Raw genomic sequence first — 24,514 nt, forward strand, 5'->3', positions numbered from 1 at the left:
GTTGTTTGTTCTTGTTTCTTTTCCTCAAACGCGACTCGGCCCCGGACCCGGGAGGTTCCCGAGGCAGCCGCCGCTTCTGAAGCCACTCCGGTGCGGGGGCGAAAACCGAGGCTGTGGCCCCGCGGACGCTCGACCTCCTCCGCTCCGGCTTCTCCACCCCGTCCGCCCGGACTCTCTTGGACTATTTCCCCGAACCGACTGTTGGGCGCCGTAGGCCTCGGGAGCCGACGCTCGAACTGAGCCAACTTTGCCGGGCTCACTCCGCGGACAGGCCGTAGCGCAGGGCTCCCCTCCCTCTCCCCTCCCGCGCGCCTTCCTCTTCCTCGCCGTCCTTCCCTCCGTCGCCGTCCGGGGCGCCGAGCCCGACTATGGGGCCCAGGTGGGGGCTGAGTGGCGGCAGCAGCGCGCGCGGCCCGGCCACAGAGCGCAGCGCAGCGGGCATGGAGGGGCTCCGTCGGCCCGTCGTGTTCTCTTGACATGGCTCCCGCCCGCGCCACGAGCAGCGCCCCCGCCGCCGCAGCCGCCTCCTCCTCCGCAGCCGCCGCTCCGCCCGCAGGCTGCGGCTAGACGGCCCACCGACGGTCGGCCAGCGAGTCCCGCTCTTCCTCTCCGCGGGGACCCCGCCCTGCCGCCTAGATCCCGGCCTCTGCCCCCTTGGGAAACCACCCAGCCCTCCCCACTCGGGAAAACATGGGCTGTTGAACGGGGGGGTAAAAAAAAAAGCGAATCCAGAACCCGGGAACTTCATTCCTTTCTGTTTTGGGGTGGGAGGGTGGGCTTAATTTTAAGAAGTAATTATTATTATTAACACGATTATTTTCTTCTTTCCCCCTCCCTCCCAACTGATCCTTCCCACTTACTCTCTTCCCGCCTCCTCTACCCGGGCGGGAATTGTTTCCACGTTGAGATGAGTGAGAACCCGAGTGATCCAGTGTCTCCCGTGGTGCGAGTGAGTCGCTGCCGCTGAAGGCCAGGGGTTGGGGGTGGGACCTGGGGATCGAAGGCAGGTGATCCCCGGGCCCGGCCTGGGACGTGGGAGAACCCGCCACCTTTGCCTCAGCCATGCTCACACGAAGATAATTGAACTCCCTACCATCCCGAACCCGAACGGGGTCAGATTTATACGGAGGGCTCCCCGGGGAATGTAGAACCCCACCGCAGGGCTAAGGGTGCTTGGATCCCGGGCATTAATCAGGGCTAATCACAGAGCCGGGAGTAACTATTAATACCGTTTAATAGACCCCCCCCTTTCCCTCTGCCATCATGGTTCTCCTTGGCAGCGTTCGCAGCCGCCTGAGGGTGAAAACGTGGGTGATGGGGAAGTTGGTCATGACTCCTTTGGGCAACAGCTGTCCACCCCCGGTATACACTGTAGTTGATTGCAGGGAAACCCTGTACCTCTCCCCTTTCTCCGCTGATTTTGCACTTTTCTCTTTGCTCACCACCAAGTGTAATCAATAGCAAAGCACTGGCAGTACATAGCAGTAGTGAAATCTGAAGTAAGAATTAATCAGGTACTTCAGCCATGGATCTGGCTGGGTAAAATCCAACTGGGGATTTCAGTTTCATTCACCTACCCTGTTTTGGTGGTTTTCAGTTTTTGGTTTTTCTTTCTTTTTTTTTTTTTTTTTCTTCTATATTTGGGAACCAACATCACAATTTGCCGCCCCCCCCCCCCCCAACTTCTTAATCTCTTTTCTGAAAAGGGGGAAAAATCCGGATGGATTTCACGGATTGGACTGGTGTTGGCTGTGTTTTACTGCACACCTAAATCCTGATGACAGGTTTTTCATTTTCCCCTCAGTGCCTTTTATTTTGGCAGTTTAGCCACATGTGTTTTCCAGAAAGTTAGTTCCAAGTTTTTTCTCTTTCTTTCCTTCCCTTCCCCTTTCCCATCTAACCCCGAAACATTATTGTCCAAACATGACTGGACAGCAACTTTTGTTTCTTGACCCTGTGGTATGACAGTCTGCTAATATTGCCAGAAGGTGCAGTTTGGGGTTACAGTTGTGATTTTAGCTATTCAATCATATTAGCAGGAAAAAAATGACTTGTTTCTGTTGTACTTGAGTCTTAAGAAAAAGTGCCCATAGTTTAGTGACAATTTCCAAAGGCTTTAGTACCACCTGTATTTCAAAATGGGGGACCCAAACTCCCGGAAGAAACAAGCTCTGAACAGACTACGTGCTCAGCTTAGAAAGAAAAAAGAATCTCTAGCTGACCAGTTTGACTTCAAGATGTATATTGCCTTTGTGTTCAAGGAGAAGGTAATTTAAAGTTCTTACTGTGAATTCGCACAAGTGATTTAATTGAAGTACTTAGCTCTAAGGGCTTAGTAGAATACACTTTTAGGTGACATTGGACTATAACTGAAACTTCTATGTGCATCAAAAGAGTGAACTTTGGTAAAGTTATATATAGGATTGTCTTACGTTATATTAGAATGAATTGTTTATATGCTAAGTATAGCCAGTTTCATCAAACCTTAATGAAGGTGGAGTTTCTTATATTAATTGATTAATGAAAATACATTTAAATTTTTAGAAGCAATTAAAAACTGAAGTGGTAAATTTTGTTTAGAATTGCTATTTTTTTTTTAAAGATCATCTTAAAAGGATGTTGGGGGTGGTGTGCTTATCTAGTTCCATAGTTAAACAACAGACAAATTTGAGTTGTGAAAGGCAATGAGGAGTCAGTGAAAGCAGTATCTTCTGCAGTTGAAGATGGACATTTATCAACAGGGCTGTTGGATTGGTTGTGTATAAAAGGAGTGTACCTTTGACTGCACTGAAGGTGGTCTGCTTCCAGTCAGAGATGCAGTCTTAGCATGAGATCTCCAGTTCTTTATGGGAGTTTCTGAGCTTATTACCTCAGTCTTAAGGGTTTGTGCTAAAGAACCTTCACCTGTTTAAGAGACTGCAAAGTGGTTCCAGAATAGTTTTAATATTGAAGTATTTTGGAGCTGTTATTTTCACACTTTCTGTTTTGTGTGTGTGTGTGTGTGTGTACATGCTTGTTTTTTAACATGATGGCAAAATTGATAAGATGGATGAGTAGAAGGTATTAATGAATGCAGTGTGGGCTCTGAATGGAAGCTCTTAAGATCATCACCTAGTGTTACCACATAGGCTTTGTAGTGTGGAGTTGGATTGCTAATGAGCACTTCATGTTATGTTTTTACCTTTTATTAAACATTAGTCAGATAATAGCCAGAAATACTGAGTATCATTGAACTTGACTCCATTTCAGGAATAAAATTGTTAATTTGTTTGAATATTTTCATGTTTTAAATTGATTTTTGTTGTCTGTAGAACCAGTTAAATTATATCAACGGTGTATCACTGAATTTTTTTTTTTAGAAGAAAAAGTCAGCACTTTTTGAAGTGTCTGAGGTTATACCAGTCATGACAAATAATTATGAAGAAAATATTCTGAAAGGTGTGCGAGATTCCAGCTATTCCTTGGAAAGTTCTATAGAGCTTCTACAGAAGGATGTGGTGCAGCTCCATGCCCCTCGATACCAGTCTATGAGAAGGGTAAGTTCTGAAGTCTTGACTAAGGAAATGAGTTTGTATGAATTAAAGTTTGCAGTTTTTCCCTTCAAATCAGGAGTTAGTTACGCTTAAAGGCCTCAGATGTGTAAATGTTTTTGCCTCAAGACATTTCTCACTAGATAAAGAAAGCTTGTAGATGCATCCATTCTTCCCTGCTAGGGACTTCAGTGCTACAATATAACATTGGTTTTAAAGAATTTCAAGTGCTTTATAAAAAAGATGTATCTCTAATAAAAGCTTTGGTCACTTAGATGGAATGATAATGATTTATGTGATTACTATGATAGGTTTCTCCCTGTGAGGGAAAAATGTCATGGCCCCTTGTAATAATAAATCTTCTGAAGGAAATATATTACTGCTAACCTTCAAAACTGAATTACATTGAAGTTAATTTGGTGCATAATCCAAAATTAGCTAACGCAGAGGGGACCTGGAGAAGTGTACTGGCCTCAGGGAGCGGAGAACAGCAGCTAACAACACATCAGACTATTCTGTTTCAAGACAGTTTTGCCAAATTACATTGGTTTTTGAAAGATGAAAAAGGCATATACACTAATAACATTAGCTCCCTAGCTAGAGCTTAGTCACATACGGAGGAAGTTAGGTCTTCTCTGCCTGAGAAGCACTGGTTAAATGACTGGACTACAATTTAAAAGTTAGGACTAGAGCTGGAATTAGATTGTACGCAGTCTATACCCCTGAAGGTAGAAAGTGAAACATTTGCTCTGATGCCCTGACCCTGTAGTTAAACACTGAATTTGTACCTTTTGTTACCACTTTGCTTCTTTAAAACTTAGAAAATGATTCCTTTTTTAGGATGTAATTGGCTGTACTCAGGAGATGGATTTCATTCTTTGGCCTCGGAATGATATTGAGAAAATTGTTTGTCTCCTGTTTTCTCGGTGGAAGGAATCTGATGAACCTTTTAGGCCTGTTCAGGTATTTTGTTCTAAATAAAATAGTGAGCAGTTTGTGGCAGTACCTATAATTGGGGTTAAATTGTAGTCTTTGGGAATATGCTTCTAATAGTTACTTCATAAATCTTTTCTGTCTTTAAATATTAGAAGAAAATATAAGAATTATAGAATCTCTTAGCCCCTCTGATTTTGAATGAACTTAATATTTTAGACTTTTTCTTGATAAAGTGTCATGTTGCCTAGATTGACCTAGAATTTCCTATGTTCTCAGGGTGACCTTGAACTTCCTGATCCTCCTGGCTCCATGCCTAGTTTTACGTAGCTGAACATGGAGCCCAGGCCTCGTGTATTAGAGGCAGTCTCTCCATCATAGCTCCAGCTCTAGTCCTCTTTGCTGACTTGTATCCATAGTTTCCTACAATGAATGCTCAGATTTTAGAACTAGAAAAATAATGATGTATTTGAGTCTATTTTAATAAGTATATGGGACTAAATGTTGAATAGCTTATTGTTAGGAATATGAAAATTGTTATTCAGAACTTTTCTTACCTGTTAACTAGGATTTTTCTTTCTGTTGATTTTTGTATGTGATATAGGCCATTAATTTGTATGTGTCTCCTGCTCATAGTAATAAAACTTAAACTAGATGGACATGAGAGAAGTGAGTTCTTAACAAAAAAAAAAAAAAAAAAAAAAAGGAAAGAAAGAAAAGAAAAAATCCATAGATTAAATCTTGGTAAAATTGCTTTTTTCCCCAGTAGCTAAGATCTAACATGGATGTACTAGAGCAATGGTTCTCAGCCTGTGGGCTGCAGCTCCTACAGAATTGCATTAGATATGATTCATAACAGGAGCTAAATAGCAAGGAGATAATTTAAAATTTTATAGCTGGGGGTCACCACAGCATGAGGAACTGTATTAAAGTGTCATAGCATTAGCAAGGTTGGGAAGCACTGTGCTAGAGAGTAGAATGTATAAGCTGAATATGAAAGGGATGAAAATGGGAGTACAGATGTTCTGAAAGCACAGATGTACCTTGGTTCTAGACTGCTCACTGTGTATTAGAGATGCTGGTTTTCAGTTTCCATTGGGGAAGAAGGTACAGTTTTGAATATTACTTGTTCTTATGTAGCACTGGCCGGCTTGAACTCCTTCAGATATGGCTGTGGGATTAAAGGTGTGAGCCACCATACCCAGTTTATTTTATAATGTATAATATATCTTTTCCTCTGGACTGTTATTTGAAATAATTAAAAGCTTTTCTCCAGTGCTTTTATTTGAAATCATGTGTAACGGTTATTAAAAGTCATCATATTAATTTTTCTCCTAAGTATTTTATATATACATTTAACCTAAGTACTAGTGTTTAGTAGGTGTGTGAACCTCTTCCTGCAGAAGAAGGAATGAGGCAGTTAAAAAAATAGAGGACTAGCAGGCCTAGGTCCATTCAGTTAAGGAGATCGTGACAAGCCAGAATAAACCCTTCTTAAAAGCAAGAGGCTTTCTACCAAGAGTTCCTTGAACTAATTTTAGAACCTTCTGGATTGATTATAATCTACATGTAATAACATTGCTAATTTTATAGCTCCCCTGCAGTAAATAAGCAGTAATGTGGCTATAAGTTTATTCCTTAAGTAATTTAAAACCCGCATTCCTATGTTACACATCTTAGAGGGATTGACTGCAGAACCTCTGCATATGCTCAGGTTGTATAAACCAGCATATTGTTTGCATATGAACTTCTGTATGCCATGGATAATCTTAGAAAAGCTTAACAGCCAAGTATCATAGTGTTACACACTGCATTGTTTTGGAAATGATATGAGGAATGAGGAGTCCATATTTGTTTAGTGCTGATAGGTTTTGTTTTTCTCACATACGTTCAGTCTGGGATGTTGAAGATAATAATGTAGTTCACTTTTTTTTAAATGTATTTTATTTTTATCCATATGAGACATAACAGAAGAGGGCCTCAGATCTCATTACAGCATTACAGAGGGTTGTGAGCCACCATGTGGATGCTGGGAATTGAATTTAGGACTTCTTGAAGATCAGCCAGTGCTATCTCTCTGGCCCCAAGCTTGAGCTCTGCCCAGCGTTTGTTCCCTTCTACTGCTCATAGATGTGTGGAAGGATGAAGTTAATTTGCTTCCATAACAATTTTTTTTCCAAAGGGTTTATATTTTCAGAAGCCCATTTATACAAGTGGGACTACTTTGTACACTGAGGACTGTGCATTTTTGGGTTCATTAGGTTTTCGTTTCCTGTTTAATTGTAAGTATTAAAGGTCACAAAATTTTATAGTGAAGTAATGTTAGTAGAATTTTCTTTGTAAGAAAATGTCCTGTGTTTCAAGAAATCAAGCTGGATGTGATTTGGGTATTTGAAATGTCACTAGTGTTAACTGAAGATTTTTGTGTGTGTGTAATTTTTTTTTTTAATTTGTTTTTGTTTTGAGATAGGGTGTTTATCATCCTGTCTTCCTGCCTCATTCTCCTTACTGCTAGAATAACAGGCATGTGCTACTATGTTGGGCAAAAACTTATTTTTATTTGATTTTTCTTGAAATGAGTTGAGTTTTATGCTGTGCATAATTTTAACTAAATCTAGTTGCCTGTTTGTTTCTTGGGAGCAGTAAGACGATGGTGGTGGGCAGTGCAGTATGATTTAGCTGTATAAAACCTTTGTATTTTACAACTAGGCCAAATTTGAATTTCATCACGGTGACTATGAGAAACAGTTTTTGCATGTACTGAGCCGCAAGGACAAGACAGGAATTGTTGTCAACAATCCTAACCAGTCAGTGTTTCTCTTCATTGACAGACAGCATTTGCAGGTAAGATTTTTTTAGGACTAATTTGGGGCTCTTTTGAAGTTAAGAAACCTGTCTTAGGCTCTTCCAGAGAAGTTCCCCGATGTTCTTAATCAGTGGCCTGGGAGCTAATTAAAAATAGACTCTCAGTTCGTGCTCTACTTGCATTTGATCACAGTATGAATTTTAAATAAGTGGTTTGTGTGTTCAAGGGGAGGGGTGCAAGTATGCAGATATGTATGCCTTATTGTGGGTGTGGTTCCTCAGGCAATGGCCAAGCCCTGGGGAATCTAGAATTATGCATGCCACTCAGATCCTCATGCCTCATTAAACTCTCTACCTAGCCCTGACATAGATGTTTTAAACGAGAATTAAAAACAAAAAAGGAAAAAAACGAAAAATGCCTAACTATTGTCCCAGTGCAGGGAAATGACAAGGCAATGGGCAGAGAGGCACCTTTGTGAAGGCTGTGGAGGGGGAAAGGGAGGTGAGCAGGGCTGGGTAAAGGGATAACATCTCAAATGTATATGCAGAGTATCTAATAAAAAAGCCCAACTATTTCTTAGTTGAACAGCAATCCAGCAGTCTGCAGTAAAATTTCAGGCTCAGGCTGAGAAATGAGAGATTGTCTAGGGCTGTTACTTATTTATAGCAAGACATACCAAGGTAAGGAGCTCAGACCTGAAGAGACCGTGTGCTCTGAATGTCATTCAGTGTAGCTGTGTGCTCCAAAGCTATGACACAGGCCTCACTAGCCTGGGTAGATGCACTGAGTAGGTCTTGGCTCCAGAGAATGTGTTTCTGCTTGGTGCGAATTGTACAAATGATAAACAGTTACTGTGACTTGGTTTTGTGACATTTTAAACCTTTGTTTTGACACAGGGTCTCTACATAGACCAGGCTGCCCTTTAAGTGACTCAGATCTGACTGCCTCCCTCCTGAGTGTTGTGGCTCACCACGCCAACTTCTTTCCTCCTTTCTTTGTGACATTTGAATTGAAACTTGGTCTAGCATGTTTAAGACCTGTGATTTAGTCAATGATATCTAAAGCATATTGTGAACCCCCTTCAATCTCTCAGACTCTACTGTATAGAAAAAACTAACTTAACAAGTTAATGGCGTGTCTCAAAGCTCATAAAAGGTTCAGGACTCTGATTTCTGTATCTGGGGTCAGTGACCATCAAGAATAGAGTGGAAAACCTTTAAGTAAACTTGGAATTAAATCAAGTTGTTTGAAGACAGGCAGTGGTGATGCATGTACTTGATCCCAGCAGGCAGAGTTCTGGAAGTTTAAGGCTAGTCTGGTATACAGAATGAGTTCCAAGGTAGCCAGGGCCACACAGAAAACCCTATCTCAAAAAACTGATGGGGGGAAAGATGGTTGGTTGTGTATATTAGAAACCAGATCTTTATATTCCCCATCTAGGAGCAGATGGGAAGGCCAGATCTTCATTTCCCACTAGAGAGGACCTGGTGTGTCCTCTTGATTAGAGGAGTTAGTGTTGGGGCACAGGACAGTTCTGTTGACTTCCCAGGTGTTTTAAACTTAAACATGCACTGATTCTCTGTATTTCAAACATTTCTACTCTAATTTCATTATCTTGTTATTACAGTGCTGTAAGCTTTAAATTGTTGACAGTTTAAAACTATTAAAATTATTAAAAATGTGTTTCTTTCTAGACTCCAAAAAACAAAGCCACTATCTTCAAGTTATGCAGCATCTGCCTCTACCTGCCACAGGAACAGCTCACCCACTGGGCAGTTGGCACCATAGAGGATCACCTCCGTCCTTACATGCCAGAGTAATAAGAGCATAGACCAGCAAAATGGAGAAGACCAGAGGATGCAGTAGCTATTTTCTTTTCTTGTTTTCTTACCACTTTTCTTTCAGAGTTTAAAGAAAATGGACTCATGCACAGAACACTATGCATTTTGAAACTTGTTCATCCTGGATTTATTTTAATCATTTGTATCACAGAACTTTAAAAAAAAATTAGATGTCTTCTGCACGGACTGTGAAAGAAGGTGCTTTGCAGATTGCTGCACTGCACTGGCATCTTACTAAGATGTGAAGGAAGGACACTGTACACTGAAACGCTTACTGATTCGGAACCACAGGTGATGCTCAGTATTGTGGTCTTCATGTGTGTGCTGGTTTCTGCCTCTGACATCTGTCATCAGTATTGAGGGTGAGAGTGAATGTAACAGGTATAAATAACACATAAGCTTAGCTTTGCTATAGTCACCGTTGTTCCAGAGCACTGTCAGATTCATTCTAATGACCAGATGGTTGTTACAAAAAAGAAAGTACAACCACGGGGAAGAAATCTTAATGAAAAAAAGCATCTCATTGAGGCATTTCTGCCTCATGTGCACTGGGCCATGTTTGTTTTCTTGGTACTCATTAGTACATGTATTTTTTTCCCAGATCTCTTTCCCCAAGTTGCTGATATAGAGTACTCTGCTGTGTGCAGATGCATTTATACACATTAAAGCAGATCTGGACTCTGCTGTGGCTAAAGCAGCCCCAAAACCGAGGAACAGTCTTAGCTGCAAAAACCATCATAAGTAGAGGACTTTTTGGTTTTTGTTTTGTTTTTTGGTGTTAGAAATTTTAATTACAAATAAAAAAAATCCAGTGAATTTTGCAGAAATACTGGTTTCTACAGCATCCTAAAGAAGTTGAGTGTTTGGGATAGAAAACAAAAGTGGGGATCTTACGTTGTAAAAATGCCTACAGAGTGAAGAGTTCTGAAAGCAGAGCTCGTTTGTGCAATGAACATAAGGAAAGACTACTGTATAGCTTTTACTTTGTTTTGTTTTGTTTTTCTTTTAAATGAAGAAAAGCTTTGCTTAAGGGTTGCATACTTTATTGGAGTGAATCCTATTCTTCTGGAGTAAAACTAGTGCTTACTAGTTTCCATTTGTATTTAGCTTCTGGTTGGAATTTGAAAAAAAGAAAGAAACCTAAATAAAGTAGGTGGAAGCTTCCTGGCTATTCAGATGAATATACAAAAATCGCAGTAATAAGTTGTTTTTATCCCATGTCTGGCTACTTCAGAAGGTTGTTTTATCAGAAAAATTTGATAGAGCATTTTGAAGGTTTCCGGAGGTCAGGCATTATGTTGCAGCTATTATTCTCTAAAGGTTTGGAGGGGAAGGAGATTTGCCCAAAATTATCTGAGTAGAGGATTTAAATCAGTTGGATCCAGAGGCGTTTTAAAAACCATTTTACTGTTACACTGTGTTCACTATAAGGCAATTCAGCACTTGCTTTATCTCAGTAACTTAGGAACATTGTCAAGAACACTGTAGGATGTTTTATAAGATTTTGCCACATATCTTTTTCTTTTTTAAAGATTTATTTTATGTATGAGTATACTATTGCTGTCTTCAGACACACCAGAAGAGGGCATTGGATCTTCATTAGAGATGGCTGTGAGCCACTATGTGGTTGCTGGGAATTGAACTCCGGACCTCTGGAAAAGCAGTCAGTGCTCTTAACCACTGAGCCATCTCCAGCCCCACACTTTATTTTTGTATATTTTACATATTTACTGAAACATAGTTTATTTTTACCCTTTGGTACTTAGGTTTATGTTACAAGTAGAGGAATTAGTGGTGGGTGCGATATTTATTATTAGTTATTTTATAGAACCACTACCAAATTTAAAAATAACACAGTGCCATCCATGTTCTAGTTTTGTTAACTATCTCAAAAAAATTGGAGTTTGTCCATGGTTACTATCCAGAAACACATGCCATCTCCTTAAAACTAACTTGTGTTTCTGCCCTATGAACTCAACTACTAGTGTGACTGAAGGCAAGGGATGAAAGTGCCCCGCCCCTCCTAGTGCCAAGACAACCTTTTGAGAAGTTTCCAGCCTTTGTGTATAGCTGTTGTGCCCTCATCTGTATCACATGCATACAATGCCTGTGGAGGCCAGAAGATGTCCCTGGGGCAGGTGGTACTCTTGTTTCGTCGTCTCTAACTGAAACCAAGATGTTCCAAATTACCCCTCAAATGTTTCTCAGCATTCGTGAGCCATGTCACAAGATGTGGCCATCAACATGTGGGGAGGTTTTGAACCCTCCCCACCATCCTGGATATGTAAGACTTTCTGAAGCACTATCACAGATAAATCAGAACTTCCCTGTGTCCTGTCCTCCAGCACTGTACAGTTCCTACAAGTACACAGGTCCTTTGTTGAGGGACTAGAAATTAAGATCTAGGTTTCCTATTTTCCACAACTTGGGAGTCTATAGATCTATAGACAACATTTTACTTGGCAAGTTTCAACCTGCTGAAAGCTTTCTTTCCAGTTTTGATGTTCACTGAGAAGAAAGCAAGAGTCCAATTTTTGATATCTTTGAGAAGTGTACTAATATGCTAACTTTTCAATACAGTGGGCTGTGAGCTCCAGAGGGGATCATATGTCCTTTCTGTACAAAAGATGTCAGGTCCAGACATACAGCAGAGGATGGTATTTCTATTGTCAAGGGCTTAGCTTCAAAATTTAGCGCCATGTCACAGGCTTTTTATTTTCATAGTATGGCTGTGGTTTATCCATTTGGAAGTTTGATAATCTTGTCTCATAAAAGAATTTGAAAATAATGGCACATTATTTCAGTGCTGAGAAAGACCTACAATATCATTAAGGATTAGTTATTCTATGTTAGATTACTGTGTCTCCTAAACTCTTGGGCCCCAGGTTATGGTTTGAAGGCTGCTATCTGAACTAAGAAGTGGCTACTCCAAAAAGGTCACCACCTCAGGCAGTTTGGGAAGCTGCCTACAGGGTCATGAGCCTGAGAAAGCTACCTCTGCCTCTCCAGCTGCAGCACTGGAGAGGCCCTGTACCTCACCTGGACAACAGAATGGAGCTGGTCCTGATGACAGTCTCTGGTGGACCAGTCCTTCAGAGTGTGCAGCATTTGACTAGGCAGCACAGTGGGGCTGGTCTGGAGGCATGGGTGAAGGTGAGCAGACCCTGATTGCATAATAGCAGGAGAGCTGACCCTGCCTCCTGTAGATGGCACCATTGCATGGCCTAGCCAGAGCTGTACTAGAGTTCACCCTGGTGAGTGAGTAAGGGAGAGCTGACCAGCTCAGCTACCATCTGCACAGATGCAGGACTATATCTTGGAATGGTTGGGAGGTGTGAAAGGGACAGTCTTGTTGACCAAAGCTGCAGGATCTCCTTGACATGGCAACAACAGGATAACTGGGAGGAGTCCAGATGAGGACCCAACATTGATGGTGTCACAGGAACCAGACCAATGACTTCATTGCAGTGAACATTTGCAAGTGATGTGTAGACGGAGGAATGCATTGTGGGACACTGACATACTACAGCTTCTATGAGATGCTTTCTGTGCTTCGTTGGTTTGTGTGTATGTGTGTTTCAGGTGGGAGGCTGTAAGGGTGAAGAGGGGATGGAGAGATGAGCAGGACTGTGGGATGCAGGATGTGGAACTTGAATACGTTTAAAAAAAGAAAGAAAAAAAGCCAAACCTACTGAACCCAAAACAAACTAGCTAGGCACAAAAGTGGTACCTTCTTAGAATCTCAGCACTCAGGAGGCTGAAGAAGACTTGAGTCAAGACCATACTGATGCTACAAAGCCAGACTCAAAGCCAGAACCCAAATCATTGAGCCAAGAACTCCTTCATCCAGTCATCACACACCTCACCTAAACAGGAAGCTTCTAAAAAAGATACAATCCCCTAGGTGTTGTGATGCATGCCTTTAGTCCCGCACTCAGAGACCCTGTTTCAAAAGAAAGAAAATGGACACACAACTTTTATACTGATTTCAATTTGGTTTTTTAACCCCCCCCCCCCCCAGAAGAAATGCTTGTCTAGCTACCTCTGGTTTTGATCATTTATTTCAGAAGGTTTGCTCACAAACCACACTCCGCATCGCGGCTGCTTCGGGTCTTCCTGCTGTTCAGTTTCCCAGGTACTTTGTGTGTCTGCCTTGTGCTACTAACTTTCCCGTGGCCTTGTTGGTCAGATCCACTGAGGCAAATGCAAGTGTTTTACCTTGCTTCAGGATATGTGCTGTGATCACTATTTCCTCGCCTATCTTAGCAGGTGACATGTACCTTGAAAGAAAACAGGATTAGGTATGGTTAGTGGTAAGGGACTGTTGGAAGACTGACAAGCTCCTACCACCTCCAGCTTTCATTTAGTCTACTAAGCTTCCTAAGTGAAGTGTTTGGGTGTCCATAGCTCGTCGGCTTACATTATCCAACTCCAAAAGGACAGCATGCAAACTACAAACTGGAGAGATGGCCCGGCAGCCCAGTTCCAACTGGCAACTCCAGTTCCAGGGACTCTGATGACTTCCAACCTCTGGTCCCTGTATGTGTGTGGCATACACACATGTACTCTGATACACAAAAAACTACAAGCAGGTGAACTGAATATGAAGTTTTTAGCTGTCAAAAATAAACGGCATATACAGCTGTCCTGTATTTAGGAGGATGGTGTAGATAGACCTGTCCCTACCAAATCCACAAATGCTCAGGTCCCTTATATAAAACAGCAGGTCAAGATCCACTTCACAAACAACTGCATTTTTAAATGATTACATTTGCATCTACTTTGTGTGTGCTTGCACACATGGTGTTTGAGTAAAGGTCAGCAGGAAACTTAATGTCAGTTTTCTCCTGTGAGTCCCAGGGCTTACCCTCATGTCATCAGGTTAGCAGCAAGTACTCTTACCCACTTATTCAGCTCTCTGGCCTTTTATCTGCCAACCCATCTCTCCAGTTCTGTCTTATTTTAATTACATATGTACCCCTGTTCGGCTACGTTCATATAATTGTTCAAGGAGGCCAGGGGTGTCAGGTGTCTCTGGACTGGAGTTACCAGCAGTCAGCTTGATGTGGGTGCTGGGAACCAAAGTCAGGTCCTCAACAAGAATCATTAAGCTCTTAACCACTGAACTAACTCTCCACCACTTCTGCCCATTTAAGAGTCCTCGTGCAAAAGTATCACTAGTTGGGCTTGTTCAGCACACAAGGTAAAGTAAGGACCACTGAATACTGCTCAGCGCAAACAGTCTCTTTTCTGTCCATCTGTCTTCTGTATTTTATCCTGTGATTTGTTTACTGATGTTGCTGTAAATATTAAAAAGGGATAAAGGCTTATCCTTTAACAGCCCCCGGGGTCTCACTCTGCCCAACACAAACATTACTCCACAGCCTGGTAGTTTTTCATGGTTTTATATATTAAATTCTCAACCCATAAACCCTCTGCACAATATGATTATATCCGATGGACAAAGATACAAACTTCCCTTCTATATGAGATTAAAGACCTATAGGATCCCTTAATATTCATAGCTACCTAACACCAATTAAGTCTACCTGGATCCAGCTCATCCTTCTCCATCTTGATTTCCTTTCTCTCCACCCCTTCCATTTTCCTATCTTTTCTCCGCCTACCTCTCCACTGTCCAATCATGTATCACCTTAACGTAGATCTACATACTGAACTCCCAGTTTATTCCCAGGCTTAAGAGAAACTGATAAGGTTCTAGGTTTTTTGAAACTGGGTCTTGCTTTGTAGCCTAGGCTAACCTTGAACTGAAGATTCTCTTGCTTCCACCTCCCAAGTGCTGGGACTACAGACATGAGCCACCATGCCTAGCTTTAGAACTCACATTTTCCATTTTGGAAAAGTGCCTTCTACAGACCTTTTCCAATAGTGACAGGCTGAGGTCCAGAGCACACACTACTGTGTCATCTAAACAGTAGTCACAGGAGAGATTCAGGATCCCTTCCTGACACCTGTGCTTGCCTTGCTGCAAGGTTTTGCATATACAAAAAATGGCCAACAACTTTCCCTCAAATGTCAGTCACAATTTTCTTGGGGATGGGTGTGGATAGGAGTGGGGAACACAGGATTTCACATAGTGGAGACTGGCTTTGAACTGCTGATCTTCCTGTCTCTACCAAGTGTTGGGATTACAGCACCTCATCTTGCTAATTAGCGATACTTTTGTTTTCTGTTTTGTTGTTTTTAAACCAGTGATCCTGGATAGAACTTGGAGGTTCACCTGCCTCTGCCTACCAAGTGCTGAGACTAACGGCCTGTCCAACCACACCTGGCACAAGTGATACCTTTTTTATTGTCTTTTGAGAAAGGATTTCTCTGTGTAGCTTTGGCTATCCTGGAACTCACTTTGTAGACAAAGCTTTTCCTTGAACCCAGAGATCTGCCTGTTTCTGCTGGGATCAACGGAGTGTGCTTACCAGTGATACTTTTAAGGACTATATCAAAAGTTATAAATCTTGAGTTTAGACAACTGTGGATTGAAGACAACTAACAAAAAGGGATACCGGTCCTGGAAATGCACAGATTTTTGTCATCATCCCCTATTGTTAACAGTCTAAGTTATTTGAAATGAGTACCAGGGGCTTTTTTAGAAATCGTCTGGGATAGCATCTGGATACGTACGTTATGTTCATGTCAACACTGACTCCGGGTGCCCCTCTGTCTGTGCACATCAGCGCTACGGTGGATATGTTGTCCACGAGGGTTGCTGTCAGGCCGCCGTGGAGAGTACCAAACTTGTTAGCGTGCTGCTCTTCCACCTTCATCTCACAGACTAGTTTCTCAGGAGCAGCAGAGACAAGGGTCACCTAAGTATCAAATGTAAGGAGAAAAACACCCGCATTAATTCTGTTGGATGAGGGCAGCTCAAATACAAATGGCATGGCAAGAATGGTCTCGAAGCTGGACGCTTGGTGCAGAGGCACACACCTGTGACTGCAGCATGGTGCCAGGGAGGAGGACTTGTGAGTCAAGGTCTGCATGCCACTTTCTGTTTCTCTGGGTGGGCCTGTGAGAATGTGCACATGGTGCGTAGGGGCTGAGCCCGGAACAGGGTGGAAGAGTCTGGAGGTGGAGTTACAGACAGCTCTAAGCCAGCTACCCAACTGGTGCCAGGAGCTAAAGTCAGGTCTTCAGCAAGAGTAGCATGTGGTTTGAACCACAGAGCTGTCTCTCCAGCCCTTTGTCTTTAATTAAAAATGTGTGTGTGTGTGTGTGTGTGTGTGTGTGTGTGTGTGTTTTGCCTGCATGTATGTCCAGCCCTGAGCTATTGTCTTTAAAAAGTCATTTGCAGAAACAGAATCTGCCTAAAAAGATGAAGTCAGAAATTCTCCTAGCTTTCCAGTTAACGGTAGAAATTAGCATTTGTATAAATAGCTTTTATTTTTATTTATTTATTTATTATTATTATTATTGGATTAGAACAGCTCATTTTCTAGCTCAACCTCTGACAAGAGTCCAACTTTCAGAGTAACCCGTGACAGGAGGGTGCACCCTCAGATTCCTGCCTGTTGAGAACTGGATCACAGATACAAGTTGGTTTTAGAGACAAAACAAACACCCAAACCAATGTGAGTTTTGTTTGTTTTTTGTTATTCCTCAGTTTGCAGAGATCAGATCAGTGGGCTGAGAGGTGGTCAGCAGGTAAGAACGCTTGATGTTCCCCCAGAGGACCCAAGTTTCATTCCTAGCACACACACAGCAGCTCACAATCACAACTCCAGTTCCAGAAGATTTGTCTGGTCTCCACAGGCACCTCCATGGGAAAATGTATACATAAAGACTTAACTTATTATAGATAAGTACACTGTAGCTGTCTTCAGACACACCAGAAAAGGGCATCAGATCTCATTTCAGATGGTTGTGAGCCACTATGTGGGGATGGGATTTGAACCCAGACCCTTTGCAAGAGTGACAAATGCTCTTAACAGCCAAGCCATCCCTCAGCTCCTCCTAATGACCTTTTGAATATTTTTGTTGAGACAGAGCTTATGTAGTCCTGGTTAGCTTTAAACTCGCTGTCCTCTTGCCTCAGCCTCCTGAATGACAGCATCACAGGCTTGGCTCTTTGACCCCCAGAATCTGTCATCTTCTAATTACCTATAAGAAGGTTTAAATGGGGTGTTTTCTAGTTTTTATATAAGGTAATTTTCCACACAAATTAATGAATAGTTTCAAACAACTTAGGCTGGCAGGAGACACGTTCAGTCATTCTTCAAGTCATGAGTACTAGCAAGCTAAAATCAGAATGCCATTTAAACAGAAAATTGAAATAAAATAACAGAATCCAGGCAAGTTGGACTGCTGCGTGAAGGTCCTGTCCAATGTGTAAATGAAGAGCATTCCATAAAAGATACTTTGCAGATACTTCTATTTTGCTGATATACTCAGTAGTTCATTTCAGGGTCACCTCGTATGTGATAGAACTGAGACTTTGCTCGAGGTCTGTCACCCCATGCACCTCCTGTCTTAGAGTTTTACTGCTCTGAGCAGACACCATGACCAAGGCAAGTCTTATAAAGGACAACATCTAATTGGGACTGGCTTACAGGTACATTTCATTATCATCAAGGCAGGAACATGGCAGCTTCCAGGGAGGCATAGTGCAGGCAGAGCTGAGAGTTCTACATCTTCATCTGAAGGTTGCTAGTGGAAGACTGACTTCCAGGCAACTAGGATGAGAGTCTGAAACCCATACCCACAGTGACACACTTACTCCAACAAGGCCACACCTCCTAATAGTGCCACTCCCTGGGCCAAGCATATACAAACGCCTCCTATCATCAATATTTTAATTTTTGAGACAGGGTCTGGGCTGACCCTATCTCTGAGAAACCCCTCCCCACACACCCTAGCAACCTCCACACTGTGTTGGGATTAGAGGCACACTCTGCTATTCCTGAATTCCAATCACTGACCTGATGTCAGAGGACATGTAGCTTCTGTATTTTATTCACACAGACCATGAAGGGGGAAAAAAACTAAAACAATATAATATAAACAATGCTGTGCTTTATGCAACTGGTAAATGAAAAGGAAAAAGTCACCGTTGCCTGTTTATATTACAATAAAGGTCCCAGCCATAGGATGTCCTCACAAACCAATACTGCATAGTGGAGAGGCCTTCCTTACTTACGAATGCTAGCCACGTATTCTATCGGTGAGCTACACCCAACATGAGTCAAGGACTGCAGGGCAAAAAGAATGAGTTTCATTTTTGTTTGGAGACTAAGTCTTGAGTCATCAGAGCTGAGGATGACCTCCAGTCCTCTTGTCTACCTTCCAGATGTGCCACCAGCCCCGGCCACATGTGAGGTTTAATGCCTGCTTTTGGAGAGCTCAGTCTGAAATCAGGCACAGAAAGCAGCAGCAGCTGCAGGAAGTCATGTGGACTGCATGAATGTAGGCTTGCCTCCCTGCCTCCTCCCCTTTTCCTTTAAGAGGAGGTCTGACTGAGTAGCTCAGGCTGCCTTCAAACTCAGGACCATCTTCTTCAGCCTCCTAATTGTTGAGATCATAGGTGTGTGCCACCATGACTAGTCTGATACAGATCTCTTGAAATAGATACCTTTACAATAAAGGAACCTTTTTTTTTTTCTTGTTCAAACCCATGTTCTAATGAGGGATTAGAAAAGGTTTACAGGAAAATGATACCTGAAATTCTTATAGAGGCCAGTTAACGAAGATAGGAAAAGGCCAGACAGGCCAAAAAATGTGAGAGCCACGTGGACACCAAAAGCAGTTCCTGGAGCCTTGTTCTTTGAAAGTGGTATTTATAGGCTAGAGAGATGGCTCAGTGGTTAAGAGCACTGACTACTCTTCCAGAGGTCCTGAGTTCAAATCCCAGCAACCACATGGTGGCTCACAACCATCTGTAATGGGATCTGATGCCCTCTTCTGGTGTGTCTGAGGACTATATGAATATACATATACATATATATATATATAGTATATATAAATCTAAAGAAAAAAACCCAAGAGTTGTATCTGTTTGGATGCATATGCCAGAGTGCTTGTGGACATAGATGACAGCTTGCAGGTTGGTTTTGTGTTTCTAATACATGCCAGCTCTTTGAAAGTTTAGTCCTTAAAAGTCCCCTTTCACCTTTAATTCGAGCACTTGGGAGGCAGAGGGAGGCGGATAGGATCTCTGTGAGTTCTAGGCCAGCCTGGTCTACCCAGTGAGCTCCAGGAGAGCCAGGGCTATATAGAAAAAGAAAGTGTCTCGACAAACAAACAGGTCTCTTTGAGTCTAGAACGTTGCTTTGCCTAAGAGGACACAAGCAAAGCCAGTGAGATTTTCCACTACAGAAGTTACTGTTACTCTAAGACTTGCAGTGTGTTTGCTTGTTTATGTGTTTGTTTAGAGACAGGTTCTCACTATATAGCCCAGGCTGGACTTGTAACAAACCTCCTGCCTCTGCTTGGAACCCAAGTCTGCTCCATTCCCAGGATGCCAGGAGTTGAAAGACTTCAGTAGGCTGGCATGAACTAAGCCACCTCTGACACACTGAACTCCTCAATCTATTAAAAACATTGTTTCAGCTGGGCGGTGTTATGGATACTGTTGTGTTTATAAAGAGATGAAGAGTGGGGGAATATGTTCTATGGAGGAGTGGGGGAAGGGGTGCTCTGCAGGCCCATGCTGAGGCATCCCTTCCCCAGAGGGACCAGCCACAAGACAGTATAGTATAGAATAGAGTTTATTCAGGGCCTGGGGAGGGGGGTTAAGAGGGTGGTAGAGGGAGAGAGGAGAGCAGGAGAGAAGGGGAGAGGAGGGGAGGGGAGGAGATGGAAGGGGAGAGGAAGAGAGGAGGAGTAGAGGTCAGCCATGAGCACTCAGAGAGAGTGGGGAGGGGGGCAAGCAGTTCCTCTTATAGTGTTAGGCCCACCTGGCTGTTGCCAGGTAACTGTGGGGTGGAGCTTAGACAGAGTGCTCACACATACCATTAATTCCAGGAAGCAGAAGCAGGTGGAACTGTGAGTTCACAGCCAGCCTGGGCTACACAAAAATACCTGTAAGACCTAAGTCTTAAAAGAAAGACAAGTCTTCTATATTTGCACACACATGCACACACAATGTTCTATTTCTTTCTATGTGACGTCAGTGTGTTATCTCTTGCCAGCACCTTGGACATTCACATGGGCTATATGTATAGGACTCACACTGTTACACCATTTTCAATCCCCACTCCACCACCTAAGCCCATGTTTGAGTGAAAAGCACAGTCCTCTCTCCTCATTTGCGCTCCCAGTGATCTGCCTAATAACATTGATTCACTCATTTCAAACATGCTGGGCACAGTAATTCACCTGTAATCCTGGCATTTACAGGTGTAAGCAGGCTGATTAAGAGTTCAAGAACTTTCATGAAGTCACTGTTTCTAATATTGAGTAGTTCTCCACTGTGTAAATGTACCACACTTTCTGTATTCATTCCTCTGTTGAAGGACATCTGAGTTCTTTCCAGCTTCTGGCTATTATAAATAAGGCTGCTATGAATATGGTGGAGCTATGAATATGTGTTCTTGTTATATGTTGGAGCATCTTTGGGGTAAATGCCCAGAAGTGGAATAACTGGGTCTTCAGGTAGTACAATGTCAAATTTTCTGAGGATCCGCCAGACTGATTTCCAGAGTGGTTGTACCAGTTTACAACCCCACCAACAGTGGAGGAGTGTTCCTCTTTCTCCACATCCTTGCCAGCATCTGCTGTCACCTGAGTTTTTAATCTTAGTCATTCTGACTGGTGTGAGGTGGAATCTCACAGAAAGTGGTGCATTTACACACTGGAGTTCTACTCAGCTATTAGAAACAATGACTTCATGAAATTCCTAGGCAAATGGATGGAACTAGACACTATCATCCTGAGTGAGGTAACCCAGTCACAAAAGAACACACATGATATATACTCATTGATAAGTGAATACTAGCCCCAGAAAGCTCTGATTACCTGAGAAACAATTCACAGATGTTAAGAAGCTCAAAAAGAAGGAAGGCCAAATGGGGAGGTCCCAGTCCTTCTTAGAAGGGAGAACAAAACACAGGAGGAAATCCAAGGTCAAATAGAGGAACAGGGATTGAAGAAAAGATCACTCAGAAGCCACCTTACTCGGGGATCCACCACATATACAGTCACCAAATCCAAGCACTATAGCTGATGCCAAGAAGTACTTACTGGCAGGAACCAGACAGAGATGCCCCCTCAGGGACTATGCTAGAGTCATACAGATACAGCTGAGCATGCTTGCAGCTAACCATAGGACTGAATACGGGGATTCCAGTGAGGGTGCTAAAGATAGGACTGAAGGAGCTGCAAAGGGTTGCAACCTCATGGGAAGAATAGAACAACATTATCAACCAAACAAACCCTCCAAAACTCCCATGGAGTAAAACCTTTGAACACACATTTTGAGACCTATTGATCCAATTGCAAATGTAGCAGAAGATAGCAGTGTCTGGCATCAATGTGAGAAGAGGCCTTTGGTACAGGGAGGCATGTTTTCCCAATGTAGACTAATGCCAAGACAATGGGGTGAAGAGGGTGATTAGGAAGGGAGTGCACCTTCGTGAACACAAATGGAGGGGGATGAGGGATGGGAGTTGGGCAGGGGAAAGGGACATCTCAAATGTAAGTATCTAATTAAAAAAAAAGTTCGAGGACATTCTCAGCTACAGAGCAAGTAAGTTCAAAGCCATGATGTGGGAGACCCTATCTCAAAAATTTCAAGCATAGGGCTGGAGAGCTAGCTCAGCTGTTAAGAATGTGTATTGTTCTTCCAGAAGTCAAGAGTTCAGTTCCCAGTACCCATGTCAGTGGCTCATACTTGCCTATAACTCCAGCTCCAGGGCATCCAATACCTTTTCTGGCTCCCGTGGGAACTGAACTCACAAGTTTATATTCATTCACAGACATACACAAATCTTCATAAAATAAAAACCTTGGAAACCTACATAAAGCATTGTTTGCCTTAAAAAGTCTCCAGTGTCACATTTAAATAACCAGTGAGTCAACCTTCATACCAGCTAACATAAGGGATCCGTTACCTGTTGGTACTGGAATTGAACCCTGGACCTCATATGTGTACTTTACCACTGTGCAACAGCCCCACATCCATAGATAACAACTGTTAAGCAGAGATTCAGGGAAAGCTACATTCTCTCCTGTGCCAACATATGAGATGTCTCAAGGTGACAAAGAACTCTCACTTCGGGGTAAGGACACAGTATATATTTACAAAAGACTGGTTAGCAAGTTAACCAGTTTGGACTCAAGGCCAAGTATTTAATTAACAGCATAGCCTAAATTAAGATTCCTCTACTTCAGCCCTGTTGCCACGTGGACTGGGCAATTCTTCGTAATTAGGGCGCTGGGGTTCAAAGTTGTGCACTGTAGGTTATTGATCACTTCTAGTCCCTATTCATTAGATGCCGGAATATTTCTGTCTCTTATCCCATTAAAACTGTCGTTAAAAAAAAAGTCTCTACGGTTCAAGCGTCTTCCCCATGAGACAGAGTCATGAACTCAGCAGTGGTGGGTGTCAGATTAAAACCTTCACAGAATCAAGTTGGTCAGCACTGCAGGAATGTGGAGGAATGTGGCTCAGGAGTCTCCACCCCAGCTGAAGAGTTACTGATTACTTCTGAGGGAGAGTAAATACCAGTTACACTCCAGCAGACGGCCTCGCACACAGGAGTATATGGGCAGCATAAACTGGACTTTATTGTTTTTTTTTTAATTTAAAGCAGGTTATGGTGCTGTATGCCTTTAATTTCAGCACTTGGGAGACAGAGACGGAAGGATCTCTGAGTTCAGTGTCAGACTACAGCCTGGTCTACTCCGGGAGCTCCAGGACGGCCAAGACTAAAGTTAAAGAAAGAAAGAAGTACCAAAAATGTAGCAAAAACCTTTAATCCTAAACCTCAGGCGGCAGGGGCAGGCAGATCTCTGTGAGGTTGTGGCCAGCCTGATCTACAAAGTGAATTCCAGAATCCCAGAGGCTGTTACACAGTAAAACCCCAATAATATTACCTTGTTTGTCTTATGTAAATAGGGAGACCCTTATAGAAAAAAGAAAACAAATAAATATATTACAAAACATTATAATACCCACAAGGGTGAGGAAAGCTTAGGGAGAAGTGGCTATAGAACTCTACCGACAAAGGGCTCCTGCCTGCAAACTTGCTACTAACTACAGCGGATTCTCACAAAATGCTTTTTTTTTTTTTTTAAGAATTAAAATTTCCTCTTAGATCAATAAAATTCTTTTTAGGTAATATTATCTTTCCAAAAGTCACTGTCAAATGATGTCCTTGGTTTTAGAAAATATTTCTTATTGGAAAACATTAAATACCTAAGTGCTATTTCCTATTTTTGACATTCTATGAAGTTTTTAAAAAAACCCGAGAGGGGAGTGTTCAGGAGAAAGATTTCAAATGCCTGTAGTTGACCAATATTTACATTTCGTGCCCAAATTCTTTTTAAATTTCCAAGTATTCTTTCATAATCAGAAAAATAGACATGCATGCTTTAAAACATTTATAAAAAAGCCTGCAAGTTCTCAGGTTAAGTCTTTCAACTCTGACAACACCATGCAGTTGACTTCTGCTACTCATTAAGGACGGCTTCCTATAAAACACAATGGCTTTCTATGAAGTCTGGAAACTAGCAGTCTATGTGAGTTCATGTGGAACGGCAGGGTGCAGGCATTGGTTCTGGTTAACTTTGTAGCATTCCAGGCCAGCCTGGGCTACAGACAACCCACGCTGGTTACATAGTAAAACGTAGTTTCAAAACCAAGAACCACAACAGAGGTTCAGGTTGTTCCCTCATTCACTTCTGCACCTCAACCGTACTTGGCTCTTATACCTCACAAGAAAATTCCTATATTCCTTAAACGGAACAGACTCTTTTTCTCAGCTTGCTCCAACAGTTTGCTGGTTTAAAAAAAAAAAAAAAAAAACAAAAACCAAAAAGCAAACATGCTTATTTACGTTTCGATGAGAATCCACGCACTTCCCCTGCGTTTGAGAGGCCACTAAAGTGTTTTATTAGGCTTTGTCCCCTTCACCAGAGGCTTCGCCTACAATACCTTTTCCAAAACTCTATCAAAACCGGGAACTTTGAACATAACCTTCATTACTTCCCGCAGATTCTGAGTCAGGCTGCTCATCGTGGACGCAAAGCAAGTCTGGGCTCTGCGAGAATGAACTCTGGAGGAGACGTCTGTCAAAGTGCAAGGACGTGCAAGGTCGAGTCTGCAAGCCCGGCCGGTTTCGCGTCGCGCTCCGGAGGGATGGGTCGCGCGCTCCGGCAGCCCCAGTCCTTGAAGATCAAGTGCTACCGTCACTCTCTAGCGCCCCAGCGCGCACGCGCAGCGGTCAGGC

At 42.5% G+C, this 24,514-nt stretch overlaps 2 protein-coding genes across 2 annotated transcripts; one reads left to right on the forward strand and one right to left on the reverse strand.

The window, feature by feature from the left end:
- LOC308421799 (uncharacterized protein C6orf62 homolog) lies at positions 1 to 10,273 on the forward strand. Its single transcript, XM_080918252.1, has 5 exons — positions 1 to 2,267; positions 3,360 to 3,536; positions 4,371 to 4,493; positions 7,173 to 7,307; positions 8,964 to 10,273. The coding sequence occupies exons 1-5, from the start codon at positions 2,139 to 2,141 to the stop codon at positions 9,087 to 9,089; spliced, it is 690 nt and encodes a 229-aa protein (XP_080774378.1). The 5' UTR covers positions 1 to 2,138; the 3' UTR covers positions 9,090 to 10,273.
- Positions 10,274 to 13,155: 2,882 nt separating this feature from the next.
- ACOT13 (acyl-CoA thioesterase 13) lies at positions 13,156 to 24,468 on the reverse strand. The gene is made up of 3 exons (XM_080917873.1): positions 24,220 to 24,468; positions 15,753 to 15,937; positions 13,156 to 13,390 (listed from the first exon to the last, which is right to left on the reverse strand). The coding sequence occupies exons 1-3, from the start codon at positions 24,298 to 24,300 to the stop codon at positions 13,234 to 13,236; spliced, it is 423 nt and encodes a 140-aa protein (XP_080773999.1). The 5' UTR covers positions 24,301 to 24,468; the 3' UTR covers positions 13,156 to 13,233.
- Positions 24,469 to 24,514: the final 46 nt, after the last annotated feature.

Source organism: Micromys minutus (assembly GCF_963924665.1).
Source record: "Micromys minutus genome assembly, chromosome: 6".
NCBI classification, from domain to species: Eukaryota; Metazoa; Chordata; class Mammalia; order Rodentia; family Muridae; genus Micromys; species Micromys minutus.